This window comes from Meles meles, chromosome X (genome assembly GCF_922984935.1).
Source record: "Meles meles chromosome X, mMelMel3.1 paternal haplotype, whole genome shotgun sequence".
Lineage (NCBI taxonomy): Eukaryota > Metazoa > Chordata > Mammalia > Carnivora > Mustelidae > Meles > Meles meles.
The window spans coordinates 37,212,741-37,235,740 of record NC_060087.1 but is presented as its reverse complement, the minus strand read 5'-3'; the positions used below and the strand labels follow the sequence as shown (position 1 = coordinate 37,235,740).

The window sequence follows — 23,000 nt, the reverse complement described above, 5'->3', positions numbered from 1 at the left end:
TATCTTTTACTTAAAATTGTGGCAAGACAAAGGGATGTTTTTAATATGATCTTTAGAGAAGATATACATATAGACATAGATACACACACACACACACATATATATATATGGTGAGATTTAATACTGTATCACTTATGTAAAATGAAAGCAATGATTGGACACCTCTCCGTTTACAGCCAGCACTTAGGGAATCAACCTAGAGTTCCCAGGTCTGCCTTTGTGTCCGCAAATTAATCTGCCAGAGATCAGATCACTGCTATAAAAGAATAGATGTACCCTGTGAACATTTGAAGCCAACATGCATTTTCTTCAGACTGCTTTTCTAAACATTTTCTTCTCTCAGTTAAGCATTGCACTAAAGGGGGGGGGGATATTTACTGTTTGTTTTCTATTCTTTTTTAATGAAAATTATGCAGATGTGTTAGAAAAACCTCTGGTGACATTGAACACATGGCTCTTGGGGAATCTGTACAAGTGTATTGTTTCTACATTTTTAATTCGGGAACAAAACATGGTAGGAGATTAAAGGCTTGGAAGTGCTGTGTGAACTTACTTTAAACTTCTTTCCGAGCACCGAAGAAATGACCACGAAGTGAATAAATGAGTCTTTTAGCAGTCGCTGAGGAAGTAAGAGGTTACCATTAACATTTATTCAACTTCAGTTTCATTTAACTGTTTTTGTCTGGCTCTTATCTGAGCAGATAATGCAAGTACCGTGGGTGTAGAAATTGAAAGCAGAGTACAGCTCAAAAGGCACTTATGATCTTTTTGGGAAAATAAAACACATGAAAAAATGTTTTTTTAATTAGACTGTGTATAGCACAGAGTATAGTCCCCATCATTTATCTTGCTGACAAGACTACATGAAAGAAAGAAATGACCGAGAAATGCTTACTGTTTGAATATTTATTTAGGTACTAGAGAAAATTGGGGTGACTTATCTATGCACTTCAGATTTCTCATCAGCAAATTGGCATCATCCTTTATGGTGGTGATAATTAAAATACATGCAAAGCATATAAGCAGAGTGTCTGGCACGTAGCAAATGCTTAGTGAATGACAGCTACTCAGAATAGTAACATCATCTGATTTAATAATAGTACCTATGAATTACATAGTATTTTTCCATTCTGCGAATGATGAAATTAACACTTTAAGAGGGTAAGTAGTTTACTGACAATTCTCTGGCTAAATAAGAGCTTCAGCTAGGATCGAACCCAGGGAATCTAACTCGAAACCAATCTCTCAACAACAATACTATTATACTGCCCTTACTGTTCATTCATTTATTTGCACAAAAATTAATTGGACATATCTGCATGCCAGATACCATTTGTCACTAATTACATTATTTATATTGAATACAGAGGGAAATTTACAAGATGTGATGAAGATAGGCATATAATGACCAAACTCTTTATTTTGACCAAACCTAATCCAAATATTCAAATATATTTATAAAAACACTGGCTTAATAAATATGGGAATCAATGAATATTGCTTCTCACAGTAACATAAGCAGATGATACAAGATAATGCCTTTATAAAACCTTGGATTTTTACACTCTGCTATTCATACATCTGGATAGGACTTGAGCGACATAATTTCTGATTCACTTTTTTTCTTTTAATCATTTTTAAAGTTACCAAAAAACACTAGCCATAGATGGGCCCTTACACTGCAACTACTAGAAAGCAGAAAAGTTATAAACCGTTTGCTGCTTTATTCTATAGTCATGACCTGTTGTGTTTTAAAGAAAAGCATACACAGTTGAGTTTAAAGAGAAAATGGTCTTTTGCTTTCATATGCAGTGAGATCCTTTTAATATGCTTGACTTTTGCCTCTGAGAGGCTCTGCCATCTCAACTTGCAGTATTAGTAGAGCTGTAAAATGAATTTTATGATTATTTCTAAAACCGAAGAGGTTTTCCTAGTGCCTGCTTTCAAGCAAGCTGTGACCTGTTAATCACGTAGTTCAATATCCCTAGTAGCCATATAAACACTTTTCTGTTTGGTGGTGTTTTCTATTCAGAAGTCAACTATAGGCTTGTATATGTGGGGATTCCGATTTTGTAAAGAGATTATATAGTGTCTTTTTGAACGTTTTATCCAAAAAAAGAAATATAATGGGGTCTGTGCTACTTCTAGCTGATGCAAGACAGGTGAGGACATTTTTAATTTCAATTAAATAATTCAGTCGCTGACAGTTCTCACTTTGGTGTAGAACATAAAAAATGGGTTTAAAAATGCTGTATGGAAGGAAGCAAACTATTAGTAGAATCTGGATGACCAAAAGGTGCCTTTTCACAGAACTGTAAGTCAGATCTTTCTCCATAATGGATGTACAGGTCCTTATTTTTCTCAGATGGCTGACAAAAGAGTAGTATGATGTTAGTACGACTAAAAAGGAAAATCCGATAAATGTGGTTCCAATGAGGCCCGCGGTCTGCGAGATCATGGCTCCTAGTTCCGTCTGCCGGTTATAGCACACGTTCTCCTCTCCTTCTGTAGCCTCTACAACTGAGTAGTATATGATAACTGGCATAATTATGCCTAGTACAACTCCCCATATGTAAACACACAGTTTTCTAGCAAAGTTGGGCTGGCGAAATTTTTTCAGTAAATGGCCATAAAATACTTTCTCGTAGCACGAAGTCGTCTCTTGTACTGAGTCCTTTTTCATTAAGGTAGCATAGCGGCTTATGGCAATCCAACTTAAAATTAAGAGGCTAACAAACATACTTACATGCATGGATAGAGTTCCCAAAAAATTGACCACTGTGCATTGTGCAGATCGATACTCCCACTGAGAACCTTTTAGGAAATAGATACCCATGAAAGGCATAGCACTGCACACAAGTAAGTTTGCAGTCACAAGATGTGCTAGGTAGATGTGCGTTGATGTTTTCTTGCCTATCTTTGTTAAAAATACCCATTGAGAGAGAGAATTTCCAAAGAGACCAATGATGCAGAGGAAGGTGTAAATGATTGGCAAAGCCAAGGAAGAGATCCTGGATGGTTGAATACATGTTGAATTGTTGCTCATTTATATCAGATTTTCTTGGAATTTTGTCTCAGGAGCTAGAACAGAATGGCAGATATTTAATGTTAAAATTATAGATGGTATTTATTTTTTTTTATTTATTTGACAGAGAGAAATCACAACTAGGCAGAGAGGCAGGCAGAGAGAGAGGAGGAAGCAGGCTCCCTGCTGAGCAGAGAGCCCGATGCGGGGCTCGATCCCAGGACCCTGGGATCATGACCTGAGCCGAAGGCAGAGGCTTTAACCCACTGAGCCACCCAGGCGCCCCTATAGATGGTATTTAAACTGAATAGTTTTTTAAAAGCATTGGATGAAATAAAATAGTAATATAAATGTATTGGGTGGAAAGAGAGGATATAGATGCTTTCTCACCTTTTCTAATCACGGTTGTCCAGTGGAACTACAAGTCAGACTTGATAGTGGACAGTACCTTTGTGTAAAAAATGAAATTTGATACAAATAGTTAAAGGCCTGAGATTGATCATTCTTTGCTTGTTTTGTGTTTTTCTTTGCCTAGAAAGGTAATTAAAATATTTTAAAGCACCTGCAAGCAATACATATTGGCCAAAGGGAAGTGTTACAAAAGTATTTTGTGGCCACCCTAATACTTAAGACTGATTTTTAATTACCACCTTAATTGTACATAAAGTGTACATAAATGCTTTTCAAAATGGTTTCTCTCCAGGATGAGGTTAAAGCACCCTCTGTAATCTAATACCCTTAGAATAGTGTCGTTTTGCATTTCAGAAGTAAACTTAATTCTACACAAATACTCAGACAAGATCCTGAATCAAACAGAAGGCAAGTATAGTGACCAAGGATAGACATCAAAATCCCAAGGTCTTTACCAAAAGACATCAGAAATTTCCTATTTCAAATATTTAATGTTAAACTACCATACTTCAGTTTTTTAAAAAAGTTTACTTGAAATTCTATGTCAAAACTGTAGTTGCTATGTTTGTTGGTTAGAGTGCCCTCGTGTGTCTTTGTGTATAATTTTAGTACCTTGGTTTTTCAGAGAATATGATTTTTTTTTTTAATATTTTATTTATTTATTTGACAGAGAGAGAGAGATCACAAGCAGGCAGAGAGGCAGGCAGAGAGGGAGAAACAGGCTCCCCACTGAGCCGAGAGCCCGATGCGGGGCTCGATCCCAGGACCCTGAGATCATGACCTGAGCCGAAGGCAGAGGCTTAAACCGCTGAGCCACCCAGGCGCCCCATGATTTTTTTTTAGAAGACATTTTAATCACAGCATAGATACAGGCATGGTCTTTGTTTTTTTGGTTTTTTTTTTTGTTGTTTTTAAGGTTTTTTTTTTTGTAGTAATCTCTACACCCAACGCGAGTCTCGAACCTAGGATCCCGAGATCAAGTGTCATTGCTCTTCCGACTTAGTTAGCTAGGTGCCCCATGTCTTATTTTTAAATCTTTTTTTTTTTTATCTTTCTTGCATTGGATGGTACACAGGAAATGTTGAAGAGTCACATACAAACTCCCTTTCATTATTTTGTTCATTCCTTATTTCTTTCAGGTGGGAATTACAAGTTATTGGATTCAGGTCAAGTAAGAATCATGAACTTTATTCAGAATGTGCCACATTTCTCTGTGTTTATCACCATAGCTTTCTAGGTACCACATTCTCTTTCATAAAAATCTACAGTGGGGATTCTTTTTTTTTTTTTTTTAAAGAACTTCTGGTTTTTTTGGAATTTTTTTTTTAAAGATTTATTTATTTGACAGAGAGAGAGAGGCAGGCAGAGAGAGAGGAGGAAGCAGGCTCCCCGCTGAGCAGAGAGCCTGATGTGGGGCTCAGATCCCAGGACCCTGAGGTCATGACCTGAGCTGAAGGCAGAGGCTTAACCCACTGAGCCACCCAGGTGCCCCGAGTGGGGATTCTTTAAACCTTTTTTTAAATCACATTCGGTCTTTTGATAAACACAAAAATGTTGCCATGGATCTACCTTTATGTATGCCCCCAGCCCCTCAGAGCTATTTCACTCTGCCCCTCTTCAGAGTCACAGTTTTAAGTTTTGCATCATGGATTACAGAAATAGGGAGGGTTTTTTCCCAAATATGCTGTTGGAATTTTTAAGTAATTTTTTATTTTTTTACTTTTTTATTTTTTGAAATATTTTATTTATTTGTTTGATAGACAGAGATCACAAGTAGGCAGAGAGGCAGGCAGAGAGAGAGGAAGGGAGGCAGGCTCCCCGCTGAGCCTGATGCGGGGCTTGATCCTAGGACCCTGAGATCATGACCTGAGCCGAAGGCAGAGGCTTTCACCCACTGAGCCACCCAGGTGCCCCTTAAGTAATTTTTTAAACCAAGCAATCCCCACACAAGGACTTTGAAAGCATGAGGGTCTGTACAGTGCCTCTAGCTTCCAGTACGGAGACCTTTACTAATAGAGAGACACTACCAGTATCTATCATTTTATTTCTTTGCAATTTTTATTTAGAAAACAGTCCAGATGCTTCAGAGTGAGTATGTATCTGAATGCAGTGCAGCCCAGCAGATTGGAATCTGGTTGCAATTAGCATACTGTCAGTTGTAAATATATAAAGCCTGATCCATACTGATTTAAAACCAGTCAGACAGAGAGTGAAATAAGCCAGTTTATTTCCTAAGAACAATTGATTCAATCCAAGTAGATCTTTTTATAACAAATGGAGCTTCCAGGGTGCCTGGGTGGCTCAGTCAGTTAAGTGTCTGCCTTCAGCTCAGGTCATGATCCTAGAGATTGAGTTCCGCATCAGGCTCCTTGCTCAGTGGGGAGCCTGCTTTTGCCCCGACGTGTGTTCTCTCTCTCTCTTTCTCGGTCAAATAAATAAATAAAATCTTTTTTTAAAAAGGCAAGAAAGAAATGGAACTTCCTTTTATGGTTATAGTAAAGAAAAACACTACCCCTGCCTTGTGTAGATAATGCATTATATACTAAAATCTGAAAAGGTAATAGTGCTTCTGTATTTACAGATCATATTCCCCTTGTTTCAAACTAGCCCACCTCAGACAGCATCTGCCGCTCCTATTACTGTCACCTTGCTTTTCTATTTCACACTACCAGATGCTTCCAAACCAAAAGGAGGGAGAAAGACTCTGATGATGAGTTTTCAAAATTTAAACATTTTAGTCCTGTTAGAGTTTTTACAGAGTTAACTTTTAAGCTACAAGTAAGTGATCAGTCTTACCTGTACAAGTAGTTTACACAATCAAGGCTCTGTTGTTCAGGACAGGAATGCAAAATTTCAGACTTAAAATTCTCCAACCATCCAGTATCTTTCAGTTCTAGTCAGTGCGACCAGATTCTTGCATGACACCAACTACAGTGAGAGGAAAAAGGAAATTAAACAGTATTGAAGAAATTGAATAGTTATGGTAAATGTAGCAACTACCTCTCAAAAAAAAAACCCTCATTTCTCTATTTCTGTGGTGGGAGGAAGTTGGTGGACAATATATATATTGTACTTCCTTATGATTATTTCATGAACCAGCTCTACCTCAAGGAGCTTTATATTAGCATGCTTGACTGAAGTTAAGTTCAAAGGTTTTGTCCCCATAGCTAGCTTTATATACATCACGGTGGTAGAGGGAACCACTTCATACTCACCCAAGAAAATATTAGTACAAACTTGTCTGTAAAATCGCTTGTGGATAATTCATTTGCAGTTCATCTTTATCAAGAATAAAAGGAAACAAACCCAAAGTTTTCTTACCAGTAGCAGCTTACTGAAATCAGATATCACAGAGCTGGAATAGAATTTCATGATCGTCTATGGATACAAACCCTTCATTGTAAGGATAAAGAAGTGAGTGAGATCCAGGGCACCTGATCTGAGGGTGGCTCAGTCGGTTCAATGTCTACCTTCTGTTCAGGTCATGATTTCAGGGTCCTGGGGTCGAGTCCAACATCAGGCTTCCTGCCTAGTGGGGAGTCTGCTTCCTCTGCCCCTCCCACCCACTAGTGCTTGCCCCCTCCTCCACAAAAATAAATAAAGTCTTTTTTTTTTTTTTTTTTTTTTGAAAAGGCAAGAAGTGAGACCCAGCGTAGCACACTGTAAGTAAATACAGACTGCACTCGAGTTTGGGTCCCTACTAGGTTACCAAGTGAACTAACCCATTCTACTTCCAACTGCCCTGTGAGCCCCCATTCAGATTCAAATTAGTGTCCATGGTTTGGAGCATTTCATAAAGATTTTGGGGAATCCCAGAAAGTGCCAGAATCTGAAGACCAAATATTCCTCGGATATAATGAACAGTTACATCATGCTATAAAGAATCCAGTTTTATATATAGGATCGTGTAATGAATCTACGAAGTAGTAACTAACTGAAAGCTCAGGGTACAGCTGAGGAGCCAGACTTGCGTCACACACTCCCTCCCTTGTGTAGTGAAACCACCAGGAGGGAGTCAGAGAATGGGAACAGAAATCTAATTTCATCAAACTTGAGCACTTCGGTTATCAGTAAATCTGCATTTAAAATTAATAGAAGGACCTTGCCATTTCTCATAACCCCCAATGTGTATCTTTTTTCGTGTTGATTGCATAAGTCCTCCCCACTGTTTGCATAATTGTTCTCTGTAAAACAAAAGTGAGAACTACTTAAGTGGATTTTGTTCTGCTGCTGTTCATCTTTGTAACGCTTGCCATCATTTCATTAAGGACAGTGACTCGTCCGGGGTTGTATGGCCATGGACTGCACAGTAATTTGGCCTCTCTGGAATTCCTATTATTTTTACTTCATCAATTTCTCATGTCCCAGGAAGGAATTACTTAGAACAAAAACCCGTTTGAACTAAGAGAAGAATGGAAGTGGAATGCTGTTTATAAGTGATTGAGAGATCATTTTAATATTACCACTTTGAGGCTTAAGCACCTTTAGTCAAAAAAAAAAAAAAAGAGAGAGAGACCGTTCTTGCCCTCCCCTACCTTTCGTCCATTGTCCCCAGATTTAGTAAACGACAGCATCACTTTCTCGTTATTCGAGCCAAAAACCTAGGAATTATCCCGGTTCCTCTCTTTCCTTCACATCTCACATCCAGTCAGTTCCTGTAGCTTTTCCCACCACCACCAGTAGTAGCCACACTTAATGAAAGTTTATTATGTGCCAGGCATCCTGGTCTGTGTTTTGTCTTATTCCATCTTCACAATACACTGTGAAATAAATAGTACAAAATATATTCAATTTAAAGGTGAGGAAAACAACCTCAGAAAGGTCACATAAATTGCCTAAGATCATGCAGACATCTGTCCTCAAAACATGATGACTGCCTTACATACACACACACATACACACAGCAAGTGACTCAAAACAAGACCATAGGTGCAGTATCTTTTTTTTGTTTAATCTAGTCTCTGAAGTCAGCACTGTCACTTCTGCAGTATTTTCTTGGTCACACAGAGCCAGCAGTGATTCAGTATGAAGAGGTAGATAGCAGGAGACGGTGATCATTGGGAGCCATCTTGGAAGCTGGCTACCAGAAGATGTCAGTCAACCATTGGACTAGGGAAGAGTCAAAAGTACTTCTTAAAATGATTGTCAGGCAGCTGATCATTTATTGAGCAAGAATGCCTGGATTGGTGTACGTTCTGTCATTTCTTCCTGTCTCTTGATTTTTAGTGCTTTGTATTAGACAGTACAGTTCATTTTTTTTAAAGATTTTATTTATTTATTTGACAGACAGAGATCACAAGTAGGCAGAGAGGCAGGCAGAGAGAGAGCAAGGGATGCAGGCTCCCTGCTGAGTAGAGAGCCCAACGCAGGGCTCGATCCCAGGACCCCAGGACCATTACCTGAGCCGAAGGCAGAGGCTTTAACCCACTGAGCCAACCAGGTGCCCCAGTGCAGTTCATTTAATGAGTATTTATTGAAGTTTCTAGTATGTTTCTAGTGGTGGGTGGAAGTCACAGAAGTGTATTAGCCACAGGCAAACATAGGGTTTCCGGAAATTCAGGAGCGGTTCCACAAGCAAGCCAAGAATTCAGATTAATAATGTGATGTGTGATAGAGACTTCAGATGCTCTACAAATTAGAAAGAGGAGAAAACAGTGAATCATAGTTGTTCTGGAAGGCCAAAGGAGCTAGAAGGAAAGGGAACACATGCTAAGCTATAATTCTGTGCTAGGTAGGAAATGGGCAGAACATTTTACATGTAAGAACTCTAACAATGGGTAGTAGAGGTTCCATTTCACATGTGAGGAAATTGAGTTTCAAAGATGTTAAATTGTGTGCCCAAGGCAACAAAACAAGTAAATGAACTTGAAAGCATATGTATTTATTTTTCAATCTCTCCCTCTACCATTGAAAGCAGAAATTATTGGCCTTTCTCAGGGGTCAGTTAGTTGTACCTGGTAGTACTTATGGTAAGTAAACTGGGGTCAAGTTTTGAATACTTTTTACTTTCAAACAGGGCTTCCCATCCTACGCTCTAAGGTAGCAGAATTGACCATGGGAGAAATCAAGTCCGATTTTCTAATCGTTGAAAGCTTTGAACTTTAAGCTAAGTTGTATCTCTTCGATAGCAGTATAAATTCTTTTTGATTGAGGCAATTTTTGAATTCCTTAACTGAAATATAAGGAATTTTCTAATTTATGTTTTTCTAAGAACCACTACAACTGGCTGAAAACCATAAATGTCAGAGCATACAAAATTAGCCAAAATACAACTTGTCGGGTGGAAATTTCAAGGATTACAAGTGCTGTGTACACATGGCTCCTTGGACTTTTCTTACTCAGGCCACCGGTCTTTCTCTTTGGTTTCTCATTCAACTTTCCCATCCACACCCTCTGCAAGGTTCCGCTTCTGTTATCCAAGTGCAAATGCTCTTGTCCAACACTTCTAATTCTTTCCTACATCATCTGCCAAATACTGATCCCCTGAGTGTTCTGCTCAGACCCTTTTGATTTACTTCTCAAGGTGTTAAGAGTAGTTCCCCCAGAATACAAGCCCTGCCTTGTGTTGTTTCCTGCTTTCGAGATGTGTGTGTGTGTGTGTGTGTGTGTGTGTGTGTGTGTGTGTGTGTGTATGTCTGTCAAGGGAATGTCTCACTCTGGCCCCAGAACCCATCTGGAGTCGTTCAGTAAGAATGGTTCAGAGGGCAGGCAAGTGGTAATTTATTTTGACAGTCTGTGGTGAGCTGTATACAGCAAGGGTGCACGAGACTTTTCCTGACTCACAGGGATTATAGGGGTCAGGAGTAGGGTCCCTCATCACTTCCCATCAGAGCCAGAATGCAAAGGACACCTAAGACACATCACTCATACCTGAACCTCATTGCTCCAGCTACACAATTATTTTAGGCTGGTGTCTAAACTGCTGCAGTTTGCCTTTCTGAGTACCTACCCTTCCTGACCAGTCCGCAGTTCGGGCCATTGGGAGGCGGGTGTGCAGGCAGAGCAGATAGGCCTCACATAGTCTGTGTTAGAACAGCACATTCAAAAGATAAGTGGTTCTCCAAAAAGGGGGGGGGGGGCAGTGGAAGCCTTTTATCCAGTTCGGTGCACACCCGAGACAGTGGTTACCTTGAGGAGTGAAACACAGACCTTTGACTCAAAGCTGTGGTTTGTTCAAGGCTCGCTGAGCCCCCTGCTCCCTTCAGGATGTGGTGTCTAGCCACAGCCCCGTCCCCACGGTACTGCTCGCAGGCCCTTGCTGCTGCTCGAGCAGCTGTACTTCAGGCCGTCCCACCCTTAATCAGGGTTTCAAGAACTTCTACTTGGAAGAGCTGATTTCTCAGCATATCGTGGGAGTATCTCCCTCAAGAACTATTTTTAAAACAGCAGAAATTATAGTCCAGAGTTTGAAAGTTTATCGTCGTGCAGAAAACTGATTAGCTCCGTAAGGAAGGTCCACTGACAAAACGTAGAGGGACCTACTAATCAAAGTTTTATTATGCTTCGCCTTTGGCTTTGTCTCTTCATATAGGTTTGTGTGCACCGGATAGACATGGTCTTCTAGAATCGCATACCACAATAACACTGTAGCAGTCTCGGTGGCGGCAGTAAGAACTGAAATGCCCTCTGAGGCGGCAGAGGGAGGCAGATGGGAAATAGGTTTGGGGAAGGGAAGAAACTTCAGCATTGGATTAGATGAGGCAAAAATCTTTTTGAGGCCAGTCAGATTTTGAATTTCAACATCTTTGAGTCAGTTAAGTTTAATTCATATCCTGCTTCAGAACCTACCATTTTTTTAAAGGTTCTTAGAAGGGTGCCTGGGTGGCTCAGTTGGTTAAGCATCTGACTTTGGCTCAGGTCATGATCTGGGGGTCCTGGGGTTGAGCCCCACATTGGGCTCCCTGCTCAGTGAGGAGTCTGCTTCTCCGTCTGCCCCTATCTCTGCTCTCTTTCTTTTTCTCTCTCTCTCAAACCTTTTAAAAAAGGTTCTTTGAAAAGGCAAAAGTAGAAAAATTTCTGAAAATGGAAGCTTTGATGATAGAATTCTAAAAATAATTTAGGCCATCATATTGCCCCAGGTACAAGATACATCCCTACACCTCTGCCCTGGGAAACAGCACATCAGACTGCAGTGAGATTTGGAGAACCAAAAAGGCATCATTTATCAGTTCCCTGGAACTCGCACTGTCCCTTTCTTCCCAAGACCAAAGTTTCCTGGCCAGTTTATTACCAATCATTGCTTTTGGATATCTAGATACTGTTGTGTTGAGGTTAAGTCCCCTGCTCCATGTCACTTCCTGTCCTTATTCAAGGGACAAAACAGGTATGTGAAGCGAAGGCGAGGGGCAGTTAGGTACCTGTCTTACTGCCTGTATCTGAGTGTCTGGGTTCATTTTCTCTTAAGAGCCCCAAGTACTGAAGTAACAAGCTTTCCTGAGAACCATGTTTATTAGGAAGCTTATAAGTGGCAGCTACTGAAGTGCTTCCTATATATATTCGATTGGTTTTTAAACCATCTCTGAGCTAAATGCCATCCTAACTACCAGTTTCTAGATGAGATTTAGGCCGACAGAAGAGAAATAACTCGCCAATGCTAGTAGAACTGCCATAGTGTAGGGCTTAGAACTGGACCCAGGCAGTGTGACTTCAGAGCGCATATTCTTGGCTGCCGCCAGAGTCCGGTTGATGGTGTTGGGTAGGGTGACCCAGTATCCCCAGTGACCCAAAACATATCTCACTTATATACCTGTCTGCAGTTTTCAGTCTGGAAGTTTATTAACTCCTGCCAACTCCCCATTGTAGAGGTGCCTTTTTCCATCTGTAGCTGGTAAGTAATCAGAGGATCCTATTTTGAGACTATGTATTGTTTCCCTTTCGGTCCATTGATTTTAGCAGTCACGGATGATCCTCTCCTAAGTCAGTTCTTGGCGCTGATGGACGCAGATAAATTAGATTTGAAGTGGGCACTTGAAGGCGTCACTCTCAACAAGTCTTGGTGTTGAGATAATTCTCAAATAGTGCCATCTGTGGCATAGCTTCTAATATTACCAGATTTTCTCTTCTTCCCTGTCCTCCATCAAAAACCAGCCTAAAGGGGCACCTGGGTGGCTGAGTGGGTTAAAGCCTCTGCTTTCGGCTCAGGTCATGATCCCAGAGTCCTGGGATCGAGCCCCGCATCTGGCTCTCTGCTCAGTGGGGAGCCTGCTTCCCTTCCTCTCTCTCTGGCTGCCTCTCCGCTTACCTCTGATCTCTGTCTGTCAAATAAATAAATAAAATCTTTTAAAAAAACCAGCCTAAAATATGCTGTTTTAATAAACAACAAGTAAAGCATTGAGGCCAGGAAACCTCAGTCCTACGGAGTGACGTACCTCCGGAAATAGCTGGTAGAGAAAATTGGAAAAGAGAAAAACCGCAGTTTGATGTTCGATGCAGCTCGTTCCTTTGGCAGCGCTGTGGCCAGCAGAGGGCAGTGTATTACCAGCCCTGGGTAATCCTCCCGCAAAGAAAGGCTGAAAGCAGAAGCTGCCGGCGTTGCTCTGTTTTCCAGCCAGAAAATTAAAACCATTTAAAAGTTGTGTTTGTTTGTTTGTTTTTTAAGTTCTAACAGAATGATAAACGTCATTATTTAACTAGCTGAAAAACACTTTAAAAGTGAGAGAGTAACAGTTGTGTGGGCGAGGATTCCTTTCACGATTTCACCCTGATTTCCTTAACGATTTCATTCTGAAGATAAAAAGCCAGTACCAGTCATCTGCCTTCAATAGGATATGTCCTTTGGGGACTTTTTTGTTTTGTACCAGCGATTATCACAAGAGTTGCCTTTGTAAAACACAACTACAATCACCTGAGCAGTAAAAAAGAAGTCTGACATTTTAGTATGGGAAAGTTGTAGTCATATCTTCTAGTTTTATTTAGCTTTTCTCCTAATCACAGTGATTCAAGGACATAGTTTCAAAAGTCAAAGAATACTGAAAGGCTTGTAGTGAAAACTTGTCTATTAATAAATGTGATTTAAAGCCTATTTCAGCTAATGAAGACAGTATAGTCCCTGTTGTGTCCCCTCTAGTCCTTCCTCAGACTCCAAAGATCCTTTCATTTAAGAAACCCCCTGACCTATTGCCTCATTATTCCCTTCTTTCCATCAGTGGGGAGCATATGCTTGTTGTTATCTCGGAGAACACATGGTTGGTTTAAATCTTTAATAACCCTGGGTTCGCCTGGGTGGCTCAGCGGGTTAAAGCCTCTGCCTTCGGCTTGGGTCATGATCCCAGGGTCCTGGGATGGAGCCCCGGGTCGGGCTCTCTGCTCAGCAGGGAGCCTGCTTCCCCCCTCCCCCCCCCCCCCACCTGCCTCTCTGCCTACTTGTGGTCTCTGTCTGTCAAATAAATAAATAAACATTTTTTAAAAATCTTTAATAACCCTGCCATTCCCCACCCTGCAGTGGTTTGGAAAACAGGTGTCTCTTTCTCTCTTCCTCTCACACACAGCTTTCAAGTAAAAGAATTCAAGGCATTGCCTCTTGTTAGTGAAATCGCTCACTATGTATTCATTGTTGCCTTTTTAGAAATAGTACGCATACTTTTCGTTTATATTTTATGTGCATCATTTATCTCTTGCCACCCCCAGACTTGGTGGCGCAGGACAACTCTCAATTCTGCAATTTGTTCTGGGCTCAGCTGGGTAATTCTTCTGTCATTCTTACCTGGGATCATCCATGCAGCTGTGTAGCTTCTTAGTCATCTGGCAGCATAGCTGAGACTGGGTGGTCCAAGATGACCTCACTCTTGTGTCTGGAGCCCCAGCTGGGATGGTTATGCAGGCCGAGCGTCTGTTTCCACGTGATCTTTCTATTGGGTTTATTTCTAATGTGATGATCTCGGCTTCCGAGAGGGCAAAACTGGAAGCTGCAAGGCCTCTGGAGGTTTTGCTCAGATGTCCTGCAATGTCCACCACCTTTAATGGTCAGAGCAAGTCACATATCTACCCAGATTCAAGAGGTGGGCAAAAGACTCCACCTCTGAATGGGAGGAGCTGTGGAGAATTTTAATCTACCACATTTTTTAATGTGCTTGCAGTGGTAATGTTTTAACTAATTTTTTATATCTTTCCCTGGAAGTGCCTTTGCATTGGCTCTTTCCTTGGGAATTAATATAGTATGTGTACCTCGGAGTTCATGGCTTCTTGGGCAATATTTCAAAAAGAAAAGTTGAGTTTACTTTGTGAAGAGCTGCCCACTCTGTTCCACTTGGGTCTTAGAGCTGTTGTTTTGTTTTGATTATTTCTTATATTACAAATTGCATCAAAAGTATCGTGAATCTGGGCACCTGGGTGGCTCAGTTGGTTAAGCAACTGCCTTCCGCTCAAGTCATGATCCCAGAATCCCGGGATCAAGTCCCACATCGGGCTCCCAGCTCCAAGGGGAGTCTGCTGCTCCCTCTGACCTTTTCCCCTCTCATGCTCTCTCTCACTGTCTCTCTCTCAAATAAATAAATAAAATCTTTTTTTTTAAAGTATCTGTTTCCAGAATGGATTCTAGCTTTTTAGTAAAACTAGAAGAAAAGTCTCTTTCTGCTAGTGTGATCCTGAAAGCTGGATAAATTCATTGACCTCTCCAACACTAAAGCCTAGAAGGATGTGGAATGACAATTAGTCTAGCTCACCCCTTTGGTAGCTCCCCCCACCACCACCACCAGCATGCTGGTTTGTACTCACTACTCAAGATTTCTTTATTTGCAGGATCATAAATGGAAACTCTCAGAGCATGAGACCCACATTCACTTACTTAGCTGATTCCTCGCACTAGTTGCCACATATATTTGGACCTCTGCAATCATCCCCAACACGAGCTGACCTGTGTGTTCCAGTGTTTTTCAAGACTAACTGGCCACAAAGGGGAACTGAATATGAACATGCATGCAAACCTCATCAGTTCCCTTTGCAACCAGCTGAAAGTTGTTTTTAATATAGAGGAAACAGTGTTTTTCTTGTGAGTGCAAACAGTTTACAGCATTTCTGCTTCTGACAGATCAGGGGACACACAAGAGAACACCGCACTAAATTGTGAGAAAGGCACTTTAAAGAGAAAGTAGGAAAACAGCAAAAGTTGAATTGAGGAAGAGAAAGAGGCGCTGCTGTGTACAGGAAAGGAACAAAGCAGAGGTGGGAGACTGGGTACTAGAAAGTCTTAATAAGTAATAGAACACGAGAAGAGGCAAGAACTGTAGAAAGGAAATGTCTGTACCAGGAAAGGGCCTGTAGCAGCATTTCCAGTGGTATTAACGGAAGGAATTAAAATCTCTTGGCCCAGAAGTTTGCCATTGGATAAAATCTGAAAATATAACCCATTAGAGTGATTACCATTCCCACCTGAGTTCATGCTACTGAGCCAGGTTTAGTGCCTTGTTGCCATTTCAGAATGCAGTGTGGTGACCCATTTAGCCGCTCTGATTACTGAGCAAAACCAGGGGTCTATAAGAAAGCACAGAGACCTAAGCACCTAACATGAATGTCACAAAGCTCCTAAAATCCATCAGCTTGTTTTAGATCTAGTTTAAGCAATCTCTCTAGCAATAAAAATGCCTACTACGTGCTGAGCAAGAGATACAGGTCAAATTCACTACAAAAGAAGATTGAGGGGAAACTGCTTGGGGACCGCCGACCATACATCAAGCAGCAGCCCCCATACGTGCACCTGAGTTGCCCTGAGGGCATTACTGTATTAGCGTATGAGGGCACAACTGGACTGCAGGTGGCCCCTACTTGCCAGCCGTTGACGCAGTGAATGTTCTGCAAGACCCAAAATTTCTATTAACAGGATCTAAAGAACATCTCATCCAAACTTTATTAAATGCCGAAAATACTTTGCTACCTTCCCAGCCTACTGGGGATCCATACTATATTGAAACGCTTCGATTAACAAGTAAGTCACCAGCTCTCTATTTCATTTGAGATCTGTAATTATTAGAAACCCTCTCTCATGATCTGGTGAGACGTGCCTCTTGCAACTCCCGTCCTTCACCGATCCTTTCAGCTTGCTCTCTGGAACTACACACACACATTTTTGCTATAATATCTTTCCTTTAGTCTTTTGCTGTAAGGCTACATAATCTCATTCTCCCAACTCTTCTCCTGGTATCCTGCAAGGTGCCCTAACTGTCCTCTTCTGCTTATTCAACTTCCAGAGCATGGTTCTGATGAGCCCGTGATTGGTCTGTTACCGCTCTTGACCTGGGCAGTGCTATTATTCATGAAAGCTGAAGTTGAATTACCCTTCGTGAGTTACTCCCCACCTCCCTCCCACCTTGCTTGCTTCCAGCCCAGCTTCCACTGCCTCTCTTCCTAGTTCCAATGTTTACCTTCAGCTTCTGGCCATTCCATTTTGACATTTGAGTATTTGGATAACATATATTGAATGTTTCTTCCTGGCCAGGTATATTTATTAGCTCGTTTAGTCCTCATAACAACACTATGAGTTAGGTACTCCTAACTCATATTAAGCAATCTCTCAGTAGAAGGAAGTAAGGAAAAATAGGAGAAGGCATTTTCTCCTAGAAAAAAAAAAAACAAATTAAGAGTAGAAGGAAGCAATTTCTCAGTAGAAGGATGAGAGCTTGTCCAAGGTTACATAGTGAGTGGTAGAACCAGACATTGAACTCGGGCAGTCTCACTACAAGAGCTGCCCTTCTGACCTGGCTGGTACGCTGACTCTCAGTGCTGTTATTTAATAATGTTTACTGTCATTGGGCCAAGAAGACCTATTGGATCCAGCCCACCATGATCCCCACTATGGCCTAACTGTGATGGGAGGGGGATACTGTTCCAATGCTCAAGACTCTTCTCCTTGTCCAGGAGACTTCCTGTGCTTTCCAATCATCTGCACATCTGTTCTCAGGTGTTTGAATTTTGTAGTTTAAGAAAACATTTCTGTGTTCTCAGGGAATGTCTCATCTGGACTCCATTTATGAAATGCCAAGCTAATCATAATTCTCTCTGCAAATTCTTTAGCGTGGTGTTTGAGAGCTGTACATCAAAATGCCAGGGTTTATCTAGTTTTTTTCCTGGAAAGTTTCTTTAAAGCGAAAGAGAAAACATCTTACTTTGTGGTATCTGGCAAAAGAAACCATAAGGAAAGGAGAAAGCAAGGCCCACACTGATAGAAGTGATTAACAACCCATATAAACAACAAAAGATTAGTATCCAGAATACGTGCTGTTTCAACAGTTTGAAAGAAATGAGTAAAGAAGCAGCAACTAATTAAGGGGGGACGGGGTAGGGGGAGAAGTCCCAATACAAACAGGCCATTTACCCAAGAAGAAACCTGAACGGGGCGGGGGGTACAAAACATGAGCCAATGCTCCATTTCATTTGAAATCAGGGAAGCACAAATTAAAACCACAGGGAGATGCCATTCACACCTACTAGATGGGCAAAAGTTAGTAAAAGTGACAAAACCAAGTATTGGGAAACAACTCATGTCTCACTAGACTCATGTCTCGAGTCCTGTCTCTCACTAGTTGGGAGAAGTATATACATCAATAAAATCACTTTGGAGAGCAATTTGTCACAACAGAGATCAATTGCGAATGTGCATACCCTTATGAGCAAGGATTTCTACTTCTAGGAGTCAACCATGGAGAAATTTCACGCATGTGCCCAGGGCATACAGGAGACCATGGTTTCTAATAGTGAAAAAGTGGAAACCACCTAAGGACCCACTGTCAGGTGAAATGGAGAATTGAGCTATTTTTTGTTCCCACAGTGAAACCCTGTGTATCAGTGTAGTTAGTGAGGAGACCGACTTGTATCAGCACAAACAGAAATTGAGTGAAAAAGTTACAAAAGGATGCAGTAGTAAGATATTCTTTGTGTCCACTTTAAAAAACAAAAACTCATACCTATCATTATATATACCTGTGGTATAAAAGAAGAAAAATGCGCATCAGAATGACACTACTAACTTGAGGAAAGAGGATACCTCAGGATGAGCTTTAGTGAAGCTCGCTTTTGGGGTTACAAGAGAACAGTGAAGCAAATAGGGCCAAATGTTAACATCTGTTCAGTTTGGGTAATGGGTGCTTGCTGCTGGCTATTTTGTGTCTTCCCCCCTTTTTGGATGTTTGAAATGTTTTAGAACTAAAAAAAGATGATACGTGGAATGAGCCCACCAGAATACAACTGTGTAAAAGTTGACTGTGGACCCTGCAGTAACTGTATGACTTCCTAAAGCAAAAAGACGTTCTCTGCCTCATCCACACCTGTACTAAAACCATAATTAGAAATTTCTTCCAGATCTCATCTTAGGATGGTTCTTGATGCCTTTCTTTGGCTAGAAGCAAAATTAAGAAGGGCGAGGTGCTCCAAACCTTTATTCTACCCCCCCCCCCATTCCGCCTATAGGCTCTTGTACTAGATTACTGTCCGTGTTTTAGGCAGAGCTTTCCCAGAGTGGGCAAATGTGCCACAGCTAGAGAACCAGCCTTTAAGATGTTGGCTTTTTGCACACAATTTGGATGAGTGGTAAACAGAATTTTTTGTCCCAAATACATATTATTACCAATTTTGGGTTTTGGGTTTTGTTTTTTTTTTAAAGACATCTCAGTAGTTAACCATGGGCTTGGGCAGACGGAAATGAAAACAAAAAGCATTGTGTTAGCAGAGACAGTGTCTGTGGAGTCAAAGCCTACTAACTCGCATCCCCTCCTGTGAAAAAGGCAGTTTTCCTGACACCACTTGCAGTGTAGTTTAAGTGACGATCATGTGTGTCCAGCGCCTAGCAGCGTAAAAGGCACACACAAATATCTCTGACTTTGCTGCTCATTTTCTTGCATGTGAACTTGAAAGGGGGGAAATAAGAGGCATAGCAGAAGTTTAGGACAAACCTAGCACTTCCTTTCCAGCTCTGAGTCTGTCACCATCCCCCAGCCAGCCCTGATGTCTGTCTGCAAACCAGACTGAACCGACGTACTGCCGCAGCCACATACCGATGTGTGTGCTCACCGGGGCCGCGTCGCTGTGAAAAAAGACGTGGCCTCAGCCAACGTGACAGCATGACTTGGTTTCTGTCTCAGCTGACACAATTCCGATCACATTCTGGGTTTCGAATACTTTATTCTGATGAAAAAATAGAAGTTTCTTGGCAAGTTATGGCATCTGTTGGTGCCTGACCTAAAGGGCTCTCCTCATAGATGTCACAACTGTTGTGAACGTTTTTGCCACTCTGAGCTTTTGCATTTATGTTTGTGTGTGGTTTTTGACCAAAAAATAAGCTATGCATTCTCCCTATAGTTATTTCTGTTGTTTGATTAATAGGAAACTCTTTCCCAGTCACTTATTTTTAAATCTTTTCATGGTTCCATTATTTACATGCAACAATCTATATATAATCTTTATAATGTTTTGTGTGTGACATGAGGTAAGGCTGTAAACTGACTTTTTGATTACTAAGCACGGCACTTTTTATTAATCCATCCCTTCCTTCCCCTAGGCTTTTCGTGATGTCTCCCTTTATTTGCAGTGGTTCTTTCTGAGGAAGGAAAGTGTGTTGCAGTCACTCAAGAAACTTTTCAAAAATCCACTTAAGGGGCGCCTGGGTGGCTCAGTGGGTTAAAGCCTCTGCCTTCAGCTCAGGTCATGATCCCAGGATCCTGGGTTCGAGCCCCGCATCAGGCTCTCTGCTTGGCAGGGAGCCTGCTTCCTCCTCTCTCTCTGTCTGCCTCTCTGCCTGCTTGTGATCTCTGTCAAATAAATAAATAAAAAAAATCTAAAAAAAAAATCCACTTAATACCACTTTGCAAGATTCTGCCACATCTTGAGCAACAGAATCTTAGGTTTCCTTCTGATCCTTCCCGCCCCTGCTCTTTTGAGAGGTGTTAATTACATTATACAGTCTTCTCCTGTATCATTGAGGATCTGCCTAGAGATGTGTATTCTGTTGCAGTGATAAGCTTATCATTGTATCTGGTGCACAGAGTTCTCCTTATTGAAAGATAATAATATATTTTAAGATCTGGTAAAATAAGTTTCCATTCATATTTCAAAAACCTAGGGTGTCTGGGTGGCTCAGTTGGTTAAATGTCTGCCTTCACTTCAGGTCATGATCTCGGGGTCCTGGGCCCACATCCGGCTCCCTGCTCAGTGGGAAGCCTGCTTCTCCCAATCCCTCTGCCCCTCATCCTCGCTGATGTGTCTCCTCTCTCTCACACACACACACACACACACACACACACACACGTAAATAAATAAATAAATAAATAAAATCTTTTTTAAAAACCTTAAAAATAGCCTGTTAATATGTTTCTGCAAAATCCAGGTTGCCTGTTAGGAGAACTCTATTTCATGCTGTTTTCTCTTGTGGGTAACTTTCAGTAAGGCTTTGCTTCAAAGAGTTGTAATTTTATTCTACTTTTATACTGGCAGGACTGAAGAATCCATTTTAAAAAGAAGTTGAAAATAAAACCTTCTGGACTTGAACAAAATTTCCTTTTTCTAGTGACCTGATCAAAGAAGTTGAAAATAAAACCTTCTGGACTTGAACAAAATTTCCTTTTTCTAGTGATCTGATCTTAGAAAGTTAACCATCATCAAACCCAGCTCTGCTCCAAATACTTTTCCAAAATGAACAGCAGTACTCAGCATTGGGTATCAGCCTGGCAGCCAGGCATTTTATTTTGCCCTTGTTTAGTCTTGCATATGTGAGATGCTATTTAGAAACTTGTTCTGAGTATCTTTTGCAAGGTGAGGATATATGTATACTCGGGAATTACCTTTTTCTGCATGCTTCTAGAACTAAACGTTGGGTTGGGGGATGTAGGGACAAGTGTTTCCTGCTTGAAAACACTAACGCTTAGTAAGAAATTAAAGATTATATATAATAAATAGCTTTAAATTTTGTAAATCAGTATCATGTTAAAAATTTACAAACATGGGGCACCTGGGTGGCTCAGTGGGTTAAGCCTCTGCCTTCGGCTCATGTCATGATCCCAGGACCCTAGGATTGAGCCCCACATGGGGCTCTCTGCCCAGCAGGGGGCCTCCTTCCCCCTCCCCCTCTGGCTACTTCTCTGCCTACTTGTGATCTCTCTCTGTCAAATAAATATATATATAATCTAAAAAAAAATTTACAAACATTTGCAGGATTCAGGTTACTCTAACATGTTATTAGTGAAACTTCTGTCAATAAATAAAATCCATTATAAACTTAAGCTCAGATTGACTTTTGTCAAAATTTATTTTACCACAATTATTATACCAAGAATTAACTCAGTGTGCTTTTTAATTTTTTTTTTTTAAAGAATGCCATTGTGTGGGGCACCTGGGTGGCTCAGTCAGTTAAGCGTCTCTTTTTTTTTTTTAAGGTTTTATTTATTTATTTGTCAGAGAGAGAGAGAGAGGGTGGGAGAGCTGAAGCCGGGGGAGCAGCAGGCAGAAAGAGAAGCAGCCTCACCAGTGAGCAGGGAGCCTGACACGGGACTTGATCCCAGGACCCCAGGATCACGACCTGAGCTGAAGGCAGACGCCCAGTCACTGGAGCCACCCAGGCATCCCAAGCATCTGACTCTTGATTTCCACTCAGGTCATGATCTCATGATTGTGGGATCTGCCTGTGTCAGGGTCCATGCTCAGCAGGGAGTCTGCGTGAGAATTCTTTCCCTCTCCGTCTGCCCCTCCCTGCCCCTCCTCACATGTGCACACACACACAATGTAATATAACCATTCAAGCTGTTATGTTTATAGTAGAGACACATAGGGATATAAATTGTTTACCAGCATTATAAAAAAAAAATTTTTACGTTTGAGAACACGAGAGAAGATTAGTGTTGTCATATTTTAAGATTTTATTTATTCATTTGAGAGAGAGAGAGTGAGAGCATGAGAGGGAAGAAGGTCAGAGGGAGAAGCAGACTCCCCGTGGAGCAGGAAGCCCAATGTGGGACTCAATCCCGGGACTCCAGGATCATGACCTGAGCCAAAGGCAGTCACTTAACCAACTGAGCCACCCAGGCACCCAGTATTGTCGTATTTTAAAACCATACAAACAGAAATGCTAAATTTCAGTTTGGTGGTATTTGCTAACATTGTCAGAGCAAAGTAATGTAAATTTTTTTCTAAGCTGCTAATTTTTCTGCATATTTCCATTTTTATTCTCAAATATTTCTTGTTTTTTTAAATATTATTCTGCTTTGACCTGTTCTTTATTCAGTCAGTCACGTGCACTTACTGATACACGGCTGCGCAGTAATTATATACAAACCAAATCTCATTAAAATAAATTCAACCCTAACAAAATTCTTCATACTCTTTACCATTGATTCCCCAGCCACTGGCCCACCTGAAGTTTGAAGAATTATTCTAACTCTAAGAAATTCTCCTACTTTGTGACAAACATATGAGGGGATCCTTAGACTTTGTCATAACAGCTTTTACATATTTACTCAATGGCATTCTGGTTCCGTGTGTGACCAAAAAACTGAATAAATGCTGGACAAACTTTTAAAAATAGTTGCCTTAATGACAGCTCCTGATTCCAATTATATAATGTTCTGTGCAGCTATCCGAGATACATTGA

The 23,000-nt window shown here is 41.0% G+C and overlaps 2 protein-coding genes across 16 annotated transcripts in view; one reads left to right on the top strand and one right to left on the bottom strand.

Annotated features, from left to right (window-relative positions):
* The window catches only part of CASK (calcium/calmodulin dependent serine protein kinase), a 343,974-nt gene that overhangs the window by 179,721 nt on the left and 141,253 nt on the right, over positions 1–23,000 (top strand). The window lies entirely within an intron of this gene.
* On the bottom strand, positions 927–14,369 carry GPR82 (G protein-coupled receptor 82). 3 transcript variants are annotated; one of them, XM_045994410.1, is made up of 6 exons: positions 14,139–14,369; positions 12,805–12,972; positions 7,972–8,196; positions 6,233–6,364; positions 3,416–3,473; positions 927–3,081 (listed from the first exon to the last, which is right to left on the bottom strand). In XM_045994410.1, the coding sequence occupies exon 6, from the start codon at positions 3,044–3,046 to the stop codon at positions 2,036–2,038; it is 1,011 nt and encodes a 336-aa protein (XP_045850366.1). In that variant the 5' UTR covers positions 3,047–3,081; positions 3,416–3,473; positions 6,233–6,364; positions 7,972–8,196; positions 12,805–12,972; positions 14,139–14,369; the 3' UTR covers positions 927–2,035. The 3 variants fall into 3 exon arrangements, with proteins under 3 accessions (XP_045850366.1, XP_045850365.1, XP_045850367.1); XM_045994409.1 differs by lacking the exon at positions 12,805–12,972; XM_045994411.1 differs by lacking the exons at positions 7,972–8,196; positions 12,805–12,972.